Source organism: Pavona decussata, unplaced genomic scaffold (assembly GCF_977016875.1).
Source record: "Pavona decussata unplaced genomic scaffold, jaPavDecu1.1 SCAFFOLD_169, whole genome shotgun sequence".
Taxonomy (NCBI): Eukaryota; Metazoa; Cnidaria; class Anthozoa; order Scleractinia; family Agariciidae; genus Pavona; species Pavona decussata.
In genome coordinates this window covers 601,949-615,029 of record NW_028145580.1, presented here as the reverse complement: position 1 = coordinate 615,029, position 13,081 = coordinate 601,949, and the positions used below count along the sequence as shown (strand labels likewise).

Below are 13,081 nucleotides of genomic sequence, written 5' to 3'. Positions count from 1 at the left end.
GTAACGACATACGTTTTTTCAGGCTTTCTTTTCGCAACTGCTTAAAAGTTGCGTTGCAACTGCGAGGATCTTTCTTCTATATGATCTTTCATCCGCAGTTCAAAAATATATGTTTCATATATTTACATTCATTTATTCATCCTTCACGGGTATATTACGAACTCACAATATGACCAGCGGCCAGTCAGCTTGATAGCTCAGTTGGTAGAGCACTGCACCGGCATCGCAGAGGTCATGGGTTGGAATCCCGTTCAAGCTTGAATTTTTTTTCAGGCTTTCTTTTCGCAACTGCTTTAGTTGCGTTCTTACTGCGAGGATCTTTCTTCTATGTGATCTTTCATCGGAGATCCGCAATTCAAAATTATATATTTCATATATCTACATTCATTTTTAGGAACATACTATCTTAAACAAAACCTGGCAAAACCGAGATAACAATAACCATAAGAGGAGAAAAACACAACCACAAGCAACTCCTCTGTCAAAAATATTTATTTCATTTCTGAACACTTTTCAAATGCATTTGCACCAAAAAACATTTCGTTCAAGCAAAGTTCTGAAATCTCATACATTTAACATTCAGTATAAATGGCTTACAACTGGATTTCAATCAATATGATTTGGAGATCTTAACCCTTTCAGCCCAGAAAGTTATTGTATGGAATACCAATAGGTAAATATACACTTCAGCAGACAAAATTTAGGAATTTTAGGAATTTTGGAACTGATGCTGTGTAACACCACACTTCCGTAAAAAGCCTTGAGAATGGAAGAAAACGTACGTTCAACTCGGGACTGTAAGGATTAATTAGTGATAAACACCACCACATCCCCCATAAAATTCACCATTCCGAGGCCAGGTTCACAAAGACCGTAGTCAGGATATACCCTAAGTATTGTTGCTCATTCCTCAATAATATAGTATCGTTGTTACAACGATAGGTTATTGGTACGAAACAACACTTACAATAATTTAAATCTGGCTCCAGAGCTCTAAGCTACAATCCTGGACAAAAATCGTTGGGACAAACATGAATGTTAAATGCTACGACAATCGTAGGTATAGGCAATGTTGAATGACGAGAGTTGTGTGCAATTTTTTTGCATGACGCGAGCAAAGCACGCTCTAGAAATCGCATGTGACAATCGTAAGCAGAAGTTGTACCTTCTAAATCGGACTTTAGAGTATAAAACGAAACGTGGATATTCTGCTTTCCCTCAAACGAAATGACACTTGCGTTGATTTGCACAAATTTATCTCCACCCCTCTCCCTACAAATCAATGTTGGCTTGTATTAAAGTAGCGTTCTGGACTTCCGGTTTCAACATTGTAAGTTGCAGGTGAGGGGGTTAGGCATTGCGATTGGGGAAACAGAGTTTGTCCCAAGACATTTGTCTATGTCTGTAGATATATTATTACCTCTTATTACTTTTCAGTGATATATCTTTTGTTTGATATTATTAACAGGAAAGAGCGGTTTCCAATCGAGTAACGAGCGTTATGGCGTAATTTATACGCCGTATTTCCGAGTGGCGTCGAATACAATTCAAGTGTTGCACCCTGCTCGCCTTTTAGCCCATTCTCAAAGTGAAGTGAAAATACATGTTGTTACTAATTTAATGGAATTTTTCCAGTTTTTTTCTTGGACATCAATTACATCTAGTCGACGTCACTGAAACGTCACGTAGAAATTGCGGCTGATTTGCGACAGTTTGCTTTGGTTTTTCCTTTACTATGCTCTGATTCTGGCTGAATTGCCAAGTTCCTGAGGAGCACCCCTACAGCTTCCTCCCAGGCCATCACGGTCGATTCATTCCGGTGACGTATCCGAGAAAAACGACCAGACCAAATAACCCGGATGACACACCACTTTCTCAATGGTTGTTCCTAGAATGGTTACTCCAAAACCAGGTTGGACACCTTGTGATGTTTACACAACAAAAATCTTATTTCAAACTTTACAGTAAAATAAGTTAAAGTCAAATTTTTTTTTGTGTACGCCTCGAACCCGGGTCATTTGCTTCATATCTCCTATCCACATCTACTAGACCAACGAGGGGTAGCTGATCAAAATAGTAATTTTTAACTAATTTTACAAAGTTAGCACTGACAGTAAATGACAACTAACGGTTCAAATCACTTCTTAGGCCAAAATAGTGTAGATCAGTGCTAAACGGATGTTCCCTGCCCAAAATGGAGCTCTATTCTCTCGGTTCTCTGCCTAACAAATGGGCCTCTAGTCTATTCTACGATAGGGCTAACACGATTAAGAATACTACGTTGTGTAAACACCATAAGGTGTCCGGCCTTGCTTTGGAGTATCCATTCTAGGAACAACTCTTTCTCAACCAATAAACGCAAACCTAACATCTACTGTGACTTATTCTCCCGCGCTTGGCGCGGTTCATTTGCTGTTGGTGACTGCAATTGAAAACCGCTCTATAATCAAATCAGTAAGTACTTCACATACCACGGCAGAATTTGTACACCACAGAATCAGCCTAATTGTAAATACCTTTCCTCTTTGTACTGGATGGGCAAATAGATGAGAAAAACTTTCATTTAAAAAATAAACTTCAGGCATTCCTAGCCTGTGAAGAATAATTTAGAACAATACCACACTTTCCACATAAAATTGTTTAGAGCTATAATTAGCGATAATTGTATTCTACAATAGCCAGTTAGAAAGCATGGCTTCATTATTCACCATTAAATCAAGGTCGATTCTGGTCAGTTGTCGTTTCGATATTAATAGTGAGATTAGCCCCTTCTCCGGAGATGATCGGAGTATTGTCGGAAACTCCCGATGACCATTCGGCGGCAAATTGTTTCCGTGAATGCTCGGCGGATGGCGAAGAAAGTCCCATTACGGAATAATGAAAAATCTGTGAAACGGTAAGAAACTATTTCTGTTTTCTTGTTTTATCTTGTGGTCTAATGCAATCTCCGACCATTCCTAAAGTTTGGCTTTTCTCATCACTACTTTGTTTAAATAGAATTAACATGCGCTAGTCGAAACATGCAAGTCTGTATAATCAATCAATTCAGCGGCGTAAAAAACGTTTACAAACTATGTCTTATTTATGTATGTATTTACTAATTTATTTATTTTTTTGTTTGCAAATTTTGTCTGCACGTACGATGTTGCGGTAGCTATATTGCAATCATCACCTTGTCAGTCCAACACGATTTTTGTAAAATTTGCGATGTAATTTTTTCGTTGTTTGTTTGTTTGTTTCCAAGAAAGTTCATGAATAAGGAAAATAAGGAAAACGTCTCACAGACAGAAGGCATGTTTTAAAAGACTGCATAAAGGATGAAGAAAATACAAGTTTAGTTAGAATAATTTTACTCATTTTACTCATGAGAATTGATTAGCTTCAAAAAATAATCTTGGCATTTGCAAGGAGCCCCAATTTTTTCCTTTTAAACAAAACGGAATTCGAATTAATAACAGCTACAAAATTATATTTATTTTTCCTTGTTGCCGTTCTTGTCGTTTACAACAAAGAAAGGAACCCGATGAGTGATGGTTGAAGGTTGACACAGCGTCAAAAAATGTCACGCAAACCACACACGCTAAATATAGTGTCACGCGAAGAGTCACGTCAGAAAATTGACGCAGAGGCCTTGCTAGTCTGTGAAAGAGGGAATATTTTTGAGGTGTGTTCTAGCAACAGTCGTTCTGTTTCCGTCAAATCTAGGATAACCAAGTTAAAAAGCGATTACGTTTTTAATTCGCTTTACTTTCAAAGCATGGACGTGTAAAAATTCGAAGGAATTCACTCCTTTAAATCTGTATAAAAAACTTTCACAAATTTCTATCAAATTAATACGCATCAGACGCGCGTCTGTGGCTTATTAAATTATATCTTTCTTTCTCAATATGTTTAAAACCTTTACCCTTTGTAAATATGCTTACCAAAAGGTCTCTTTATCATAACACTAGAAAACGGGGCGGGAAGGGACGGGAAACTGAACTCAGATTACTGCTATTGCGTATAACAAGCTGCACGTTTTTTCGTCATATTTTTGGTTTCGAAGCTCTATGACCTTATGCAAAAAATGAACGACATTTTAATATTCTTTTTCCTGCATTCAAATTAGCCTCACTAGCCTCGTTCTTGGTAAAATATTCTTTTAATTTTTTAACTCAAGAAAGAGGTTAGTGAGGCTAATTTGAATGAAAACAAAAGAATATTGAGATGTCAACCATTTTTGCATAGGTTCTATCGAATAACTTTTTAAAGATATCACAATGTGTTCATGCGGAGAAGCGGCATCACATATAAACAAGGCGTAAAATGTTATTTGTAGCGCTTGATTTTCAGTTAATTTTCTTTGATGGAAGAAAAAATGCTGATTACTTCACAACGATGTCGTTTGCTGGAAGAAAGTGAATATTTGAAGTTCATCTCCCGTGTACTTAATTTACGACATAAAAACTATAAATTAGGTGTAAAATGAATGTGGGAGCTACTTCCAACACTCTATGTCTCATACTATTATATTATTTACAACTCCTAAAAAGGTTGGATTTTCGGAAAACCCAACCGAGATTATTTCCTGATCCTATAATATAATTTACGTTTCTTGTCTATCAGAATTAAAGCGGTCTTCCTACCATTTGCTTTCAAATAGAGTGACATGTCTGTATTTTTTTTCTTTTTCAATTTTTCTCAGGCTCTTAGCCACTCAAGTCCAAAAGCAGCTTGTGTTATGGAGATTTTATTTTCGCGCCACTTTCGCGCGGTTTCGGCCGGTTACTCTTATTGGTTGGATGATGAACTCGGGATTAGCTATGATTGGTTGATTATATTAACATTACCGCCGGCTGCCACTTTTCCCGCGCTTTATACTGTTACAATTGGCTTAGCTAGTTTGTTAAAATTTTGCTTTAATTTCGAGAACGATTCTAATCTATTTGGTTCGCTGTTTCGTTTGGATAGCAGTTTGTATATGCAGTATGACTGCCCGTTTCAAGAAATCGCACTGTTTTCCGAGTTAGCCAAAAGCCAAAATGAAAACAAATCCCCCATTCATGATTTAAAACAACACGTACATTTTGGCAGTGTTTTTACATTGTTATAAAGGTAGATTTCGTTTGAATGTTCCGAAAGCCATAGCGAAAACCGCTTTAAGGATACGTTAACTATTCTCTTTAACTACATATTAAGATAATTTATTTAACTTTTAAACAAGTCACCACTTTCCACTTTTGCTGGCTATGCTGCAAGGATGACGCCTGTAAAACGGAAGTGGATTGAAGGTGTTGCTGTCTGAGAAAAGACTCCTCGACACACCAGCATGGTCTGCAGGGACTGGGGTCGACTGCTTTGTTTCAACTTTTGGGTTCTTCTTTAAATCTGCGAGGATAAATTTTACGACAGAAGAATTCTTAGCAGACTAGAACATCTCAATGTCAAATAAAGAAAATGAACTCGGTAGTGAATAGAAAAGTTTCTAGAAATTCAACATTAATTTGTTATTACGCACAACTGCAGGCAGGGGGCACCCACAAGAAAATTTAAGCAAGAAAGTTTTGTGTCCTTTAACAGGCATCTTTGTGTAACCTAATGAAATTTAAATTGTTGAAAGTTTTAGCGAACGGAATTTTATTCCTTGGATCTACGAGCTGTTTTCGGCGGCTTTATGAAAATGCTAGCTCACCTTTTTTCGCATTTTTGACAACATATTTGCCCCTTCGAAAACGAAAGGAATTAAAAACTAGATGCTGAAAATTAACTAAGGGAATCCTTTCCTGTTAAAGATGAAGCTTAGACCGTAATACTTCTTCTTATCTTTTATAGTATCTGCATGATCACTTTTTTTTGCTTTGTGAGAAGAGTTTCTAGATCTGTTTGACAACGTAACTTTGTTTCGATTAAAGATGAAATCTTTCGTACCCTGAAGAAACTTTTTCGTTGTATCAGTTTAACTCTACAGGGCCCGGTTGTTCGAAAGCTGATTAACGGTAATTCACGATTAAAAGTTAATCGAGGTTTTCATAACGCTCGTTAAAAATGGTTTAAAAGGCTTATTTCAAGCTTAAGGACAAAAATCTTTTGGAAGAATCTTTATTCATTGGTATTTAAACTCGAATCAAAATTCACGTTAATCCAAGATTAGCTTAATCGGGCTTCGAACAACTGGGCCCAGGTTAACCATCCAGTGGATAGTGCACTGTGCTTTTAAATGGATATGTCGCTTTTTAAGTTAACCTTTTTTTAAAACCACTATAATTTCGATTCAGGGACTGACCTTGGATTGTCAGAAGCATTTTCTTTCTGGCGCCAAACGTGCTAATACCCAGCTCCTTGAGGTCCTCATCCGTCAGAGTCATAAACGTTGGCAAGTCAACCTTGAAAAATGACAGCGTGTGTTTCAATTTTCAGTTCCAAGTTGAGTAAAATGCTTTGTTTATAGTAGAAGGGCACCCTGCTACCCAAGATAGTTTGATTGGCGTTTCACTCAAATTAGAGGAATTAAAAAAATCCACCTGATTCCGGCTCTCGCAGACTCTTTCTCGTAAGTTCTTATAGTTTATATTGGGGTTAATAAAAGATAACTTTCCTTTGGAACTCGCAAAAGATGCAGACAAGCCAATCTTTTCTCCAACTATTAAAGCATTTTTCATTGCGTAAAAAAGCTGCAAAGAGGACTTTGCTTTGCAAGAAAGATTGCTTTAAGCTTCAGACCATTTGCTTAATTTCAATTTTTTTTTTCACTGGTATCTATTTACAAAATTTTACGAAGTCGAGCAAAATCGTTGGGGACGAACGAAAATGACAAAATTTTGTAAATAAGTGACACACACAAAAAAATCATTCGTCCTAAAATATAAGCAACGCGAAATTTCACTAATGATACATAATCGTACAACTGTCTTTCACTGTAGTGTCCACGTGTAAATTAGACTACCAGAGACGTTTCTATCAGAGACATGTACGAAAAGCAAGTGGCGGCTGATGGAAGTCTAATGGGCCAATCAATTCGAACCTTCAACATCCCCCCTCCCCCACCATCCACAGGGCATACGACCATATACCCGGGAATTTGAACCAGATTTTTCTTTTCATTTGGCCAAACGGAATTTGTGCGTGGATTTTTACTGGTGTTTGTGGTGTTTGGGAGTAAGGAGTTTTGCAAGGACAAGACAGGATTTCATCTTTGTGGGCGAATGGCTCACTCAAAATGGCATCAAAACAGTTTTTGAAGGTGTGATCCATATATCACTGTTTGCAAAGTATGAATATTGATTGATTGTGCTTGCTTGCTTGCTTGATTGATTGATCGATCGATCGATCGATCGATCGATCGATCGATCGATCGATTGATTGATTGATTGATTGATTGATTGATTGATTGATTGATTGATTGATTGATTGATTGATTGAAAATTTGTCCTCAAGGAGAGGCCTTGGAGCCCTTAACGGTAGGGCATTTGAACAGCTTTTTAGTCCCGGGAAGCGTGAATCTCAACAACTAGCTTAATCTTCAAAAGTTCAAATACCCCGGGAGTTGCCTGTGGGATGTTGAAGTTTTAATTTGAATTGCCAGGATGCTTAAATGAGTCTGTTGGACATGGACGACTATGAACGTCGGAAACTTTAGGTCCAGTCAAGACGGTACCACGGTTACATGCAGTTCTCTCAACAAAGAAAGTTGACATACCTCCTGTTCTTGGAAGATGCTAAAGTACTTTGAAAGGCCAACCTTATCAAAAAGCTCCCGGAGATCTAGCAAAATAAAACAAAACAAACGATGAGATTCCGTACAATGTTTTCGAAGACAGGGTCCGATACAGAGGAACCCCGACACAAGCAGTCTCCTACGCAGCCGTTATTACGGTAGTCACGTGACCCCAGTGAAGGCTGAGTAGGAAACTAAGTACCAAAGGACTCACTGGGAAAAAGTGTTCGATATAACGGGGGCTCGTTATAAACGAAACCCCACTATAACCAATTTGTGAGAAACGACCAAAATCATCGATGCATCAGGGTTTGGTCAATAATTAAATTAAAATAAATCGCGTCAAATATTTTAAAGTTTGGGCTACAGGGCTATGCTCGTTATAACGATAACTAGAATTTCATTGTTCCGGGGTTCCTCATTAAAGTTATATCGGGGTTCTGTTACATGTAATTTACTGTAACGTTGGCCGGGATGGAGCTGGAATATCGTTCGTTATAACCGGCCGGGGACTTTATTGCAGGGGGTTCGCTGTATCGGGTTCACTTATAAAGCTATACGTCAATGGCGGCAATGCAGAGAGAGACCAACTGGAAATTTTGATCAAAGATCATAACTTAATTTACTTCCAGTATATATTCAACGAATGGTGCTGTCATGCTACCCCTGTAGCCCCACACGTAGTCGATTTTATGGGATTCGAGGAAAATAAATCACAGAGGAAAACTGTCATGGTGTTTTCTTCCATCTTACGGCACTGACAACCGTATTACAGAACGCGTTCTTAGCTTCGACATAGCAGCGCCAGTCTATACCTAGTAAAATAAGTTTCTGGTCTTACCTGAGCATTGAGTAAAGGCCGCACAACTGTTTCTTCTGGAACCAATTGTTCCTGCCCTCGAACTTTCAGCTACAAAGACAAAGAAAGAACAGGGCGTGAGATAACGTGTTACGTGTAACTGCAGTCAAAAAGGAACATTACTGGAAACTGAAGTCTTTAAAAAATTACTGTATCGTGAAGAGCCCATTTCAGTTCTAGTTTTCTCCACAGTTGGCAATTTAACTTTTGCAAGAAACATTTTCTTGATTCTTCTCTTTGTAGATTACAGTGCGACTACTATTACCGGGGTCACTTAAAACTGGCCAATCAGATCACAGTATGATATGAACAGTGAATAATTCCAAAATTTTGGGTTTTAACTGTTGTTTTCCGTCAACTCGTGATTGGTTCAATCGGCTTTGGTTGAAATTCATTGTTCTTGTCCTGCAATCTGATTGGCCAGTTTTGTTTAAGTGACCCCGGTAACAGTATTCGCACTGTAAATATTTAGATATAGATGTACTTACAAGATAACTCCTCTTCTTCTAGCCGTTCCGTCCTGAGCGAAGACTGAAAAACAATTAACTGAGATTAATCCTTAGAGTTCCCAAAAATAGGTCATCTCAGACTAAAAATAAACTTGCATTTTATCGTAACACAAACAACAGGAATGGTAACAGAAACCAGCATTAAAACGTTGAAAACTAGTGCGGAATAATCAAAATGTCTTTTTATCCCACATTGATACTTGTGTAAGCCAAGACAATTTCACATGCCTGTATTCTTTAAAGGTAAATGAATGATTGACCACTCAATCGATCGATTTGACAACAGCCGTTAGCTTTCCGAAAATCCCAGGTGCCCTTGGGAATAACATGTCATTAAGACTCCCAAGTTAGGGCCTGTTTACAAGGAGGGAGGGTAACCAGGAGGGTTACAGATAGCCTGGGTTTACAAGCAAAATTTTACAGGTAGGGTTACCCTATCACTAGGGTCAACTACACTACAAAGCGCAAAGCGGGCGAGAGCGCATGAAATTGTAGAAAATTGTAAAATTGGCTTGTAGACCGTTCACCAGAAGCCATTTCGGTTTCTGCGAGTGAAGGAAGATGAAAATAGCTGTATTGAAAGCCGGGTCGAACTCGTTTCGCTATTTTGACCGCTCTTTTCAACTTCTCAAGGGTCTGAAAACAAGTAAAAAGTTGTCCCGGGTAGGCGAGTTATCCCCGGTAGAGGGTTTACAAGGCAGGTAAGGTCACCCTACCTGCCTTGTAAACGCGTTGCGTAATAAAAGAACAAATGTGCGAGTGCTAGGGTTACCCTTGCGCTAGGGTTACCTTCGCTCCTTGTAAACAGGCCCTTAGAAAATTTGAGGTCAAATAAATTCGAGTTCTCACGATTAATTTCGTCAGAATTTTCCATCGAAAAGAACCATTTCCTAGCCCGGCAACGTCACGAAAAATTAAAACAACTATTTCTTTACACTTTTTAGCTGTCGCATCCCCATTTTTACAACGTGCTGCCCTCCGCAGTTAGTAGGCTGGCTAAAAGCGGCCACATTGGAGGTCGCTTATACCCACCTCAAATCCACTTCCTCTCCGGGGCTCTCTTCGGCCGGAGCTAAACAGCGAAGACGGATTGGCAGACTACAAATGCAATGCAAGAACATAGTTAAAAGATGATGATCATTACAGTAAAATATTTACTAGCTGTATCTTCTTTTGAGCAATAATGTACTTGACTTCTCTGAAAAGAAAGGGTTTCTACCTGGATTTAGTAAACTCGCAAAAAGTTCAGGAAAGCAAGGCATAACATAGATTGACAAATTTTCAAAGCGATCCTGGAAAAATTGAAAACGTACAAAGTCCAACTGAAGGGAAAGAATTTAAACCTACCTCAAAGCTACCATTGATCGACCCATTATAAGGCAGCAAATTCCCTTTTTTATGAGCCTTGAAATCCAACTGGGTAAATAAATAAATAAACAAACAAATACACAAATGAATAATTGAAATCAGTTCGCTATTTTCCATATACAACCATTTTTTTTTTAATTTAATATTCTCTTCGTACCTTACATATAGGACACCATACACTTTTTGCACACAGTACACGCATTTACAGCACGCGCACTGGCACTTGAATAGACCCTTCTCCAAAATAGCGGGCGAAAAATTCAAAAAGTTAAAATTAAAACGTATACCAGCACTAGAAAGAGCACTTTTACTTTAGTAACCCTGCAAAGTTTCAGGTATCAGGTGTAATATCAGCTGAGAAAATGTACGTTGAAAAATGAGAAATTTACAGATGTTTGTATGACTAGGGGTATGACGTATACCCCCACTCCAGTCATACAAACGTCTGTAAATTTGTCAAATTTCATCTTACATTTCCTAAGCTGATATACCTAATATGCTGAAACTTTGCAAGGTTACTAAAGTAAAGGTGCTCTTTCCAGTGCTGCCAGCTGGTATCAGTATTTCATTCAGTTCAATTTTAACTCATTCAAATCTGTTGCCGCCATTTTGGAGAAGGGTCTATTGTCTTTGTAAGCAGTGTTAACGGCTAGCTTGGAACTTTCAAAAATTAACTACAATGTAAGCTTATTAATATTACAATCAACCCGTATCCCACACAAAACAAACAAAATAGGAGAAAACAAGCAATATAAAGTTACGGTTAAAAAGATAAAAATGTCCTTCGAGCCGGATTCGAACCAGCGACCTAAGGATTACAATGGCGTCCTCTACAGTCCTCCGCTCTACCAACTGAGCTATCGAAGGCAGATGTGCTCTCAGGTTTAATTTTATAAATATAAACTAAAGTATGCACATGACTCTGTGCGATTTGAAGCTGGTAGTTTCTAAGTAAACTGTCACGATCTTTTCCACGGCAAGAGCAGAAAGTTAACTTACGGAAGGACTTTTTCCTCGAGAAAAATTTTTTCCGTACTTTTTACTTACCAATTCTTTTATCGCTGACTCCGGCATGGATTTGGAGAATCCAAGTCCACTCCACGTGTTCGTGGGCGTTCTAACTTCGTTAACCACAACTTTCTTTTGCATGGCTAATAAGAAAGAAACGAAACAGTTAAGTCGGTACTAATATCAATGCTTACTCAAACCCTGAGGTCACATGAGAATTAAGGATATGATCACCCAAGGTGAATTTTCTTGATATTTTAATCACATCTCCACAGTACTTTAATAAGAAAAATATGGGCCAAGGTAGAAGAATTTGTTCTTTAATATTGGGAGTTAAAGGTTTAATGTTGGTTTTGCTGTTTTACATTAGTTCTCATGTTTTTCTTTTTTAGTTTTTCAAGGTGTTGTGCCTCGCATGCGTCCCGTTCGCGTTGACCCCGTTGGTCTCGTTCACCTATTTTTGTATCTCTTGTTATTTTGTTGTTTTATTTATTTACTTATGTATTTCTTTTAATTATTTTTTTGTGCTATGAACGAATCTAATGAAACTGTTTAAAAAAATTCAGAACGGCAGCTTACCAACAGTCGCCATGGACTTCATGTAATCGTATTTATCTGCCTGTTGATAAAACGAGAAAGCAGGGGCGTCAAAAAGGAAAACTAAAGAGAATTCATAAACTAAAACAGCTGTAGTAATCCACAAAATAAACTGGGAAATATTAACTTACTGGTTGGGTCGGCGCATTTGGCAAAATCCTTTGTAAACTAGAAAACAAACAAACAAACATTCAGCTGGTTTTCATTAAGAGAAACACCGCGCCTTGATAAGAATCGCTGCATGACCAAGATCGTTGTTTTACGGTTTGTCTAGCTGCCTAGAATGCAAGAGAAGCGCTTTTTCTTTTCTCTTGAAATTCTCGCCAAAAGTGCGAACTCCCGAGGCGCGCCAAATGCGTGGATTCTCGCGCGTGAACCTAGCGCGGGATCATACAGGTTACAACGCAAAACTGTATACGGATTGTTTCTTTCGGTCTAAATGTTGTCTGGAAATATGGCTTCTTCTTTTTCCACTGCAAACTAAAGTCATTTCTTTTGGAAAAGCGCTAAAACAGCTCTTACAGTTCATGCGTAACACTAGTAACTTTAGCACGTATAACTGCATTTTCTTTAAAAGAGGAAAGGAAGAACTGGGGTGAGTTGCATAAAATTTAACGTCGGGCGTAACTGCTAACGCCAGACATTCATCCCAGTCTCATTCAGTATTTTAACGTCTGACGATACATAGCATTTACACCCGCCGTTAAGTTTTATGCAACTCGTCCCTGGTCCCGTGGATGTCTGCGTTAAAGGGGGTTAACTGTATTAACCAACCACATGCGTAACGTCAACTCAAGTAGTGTACCGTTAGGGAATTGACCTTTTTCCTAGGTTCTTCGTTGCAGCTGCTTAAGCTGCTAACCTCATTGTGACGGCCTCCAGCGTCATTCATAAGATAAACTCGCCTAATCGCTTATTAAGCGAATAAAAAGAAGTTTTAACTTACAGTGCTAAAGATGAGTTTAAACTGTCGTCCGATTCACCCGGGTCGGAATTCAAACTTGAGGTACTTGTCCTATAAAATGGCAAACGAAAGCTAAATCAGCT

General features: G+C 38.4%; 1 protein-coding gene and 1 non-coding gene across 3 annotated transcripts in view; both read right to left on the bottom strand.

The window, feature by feature from the left end:
- Positions 1-474: 474 nt before the first annotated feature.
- LOC146464079 (protein bicaudal C homolog 1-like) overlaps positions 475-13,081 on the bottom strand; it is a 35,259-nt gene continuing 22,652 nt past the window's right edge. For both annotated transcript variants that reach the window (XM_085130173.1, XM_085130172.1), the window contains 11 exons: positions 12,981-13,049; positions 12,166-12,202; positions 12,017-12,056; positions 11,477-11,580; positions 10,409-10,477; positions 10,094-10,159; positions 9,041-9,083; positions 8,535-8,603; positions 7,676-7,740; positions 6,263-6,362; positions 475-5,367 (listed from right to left, as the gene is read on the bottom strand). In XM_085130173.1, the coding sequence (XP_084986299.1) occupies positions 5,204-5,367; positions 6,263-6,362; positions 7,676-7,740; positions 8,535-8,603; positions 9,041-9,083; positions 10,094-10,159; positions 10,409-10,477; positions 11,477-11,580; positions 12,017-12,056; positions 12,166-12,202; positions 12,981-13,049 (826 nt within the window). In that variant the 3' untranslated portion in view covers positions 475-5,203. The remainder of the gene's footprint in view (positions 5,368-6,262; positions 6,363-7,675; positions 7,741-8,534; positions 8,604-9,040; positions 9,084-10,093; positions 10,160-10,408; positions 10,478-11,476; positions 11,581-12,016; positions 12,057-12,165; positions 12,203-12,980; positions 13,050-13,081) is intronic.
- On the bottom strand, positions 11,210-11,296 carry Trnay-gua (transfer RNA tyrosine (anticodon GUA)). The gene is given in 2 exon segments: positions 11,210-11,245; positions 11,260-11,296. It is a non-coding gene; the product is annotated as a tRNA-Tyr (tRNA).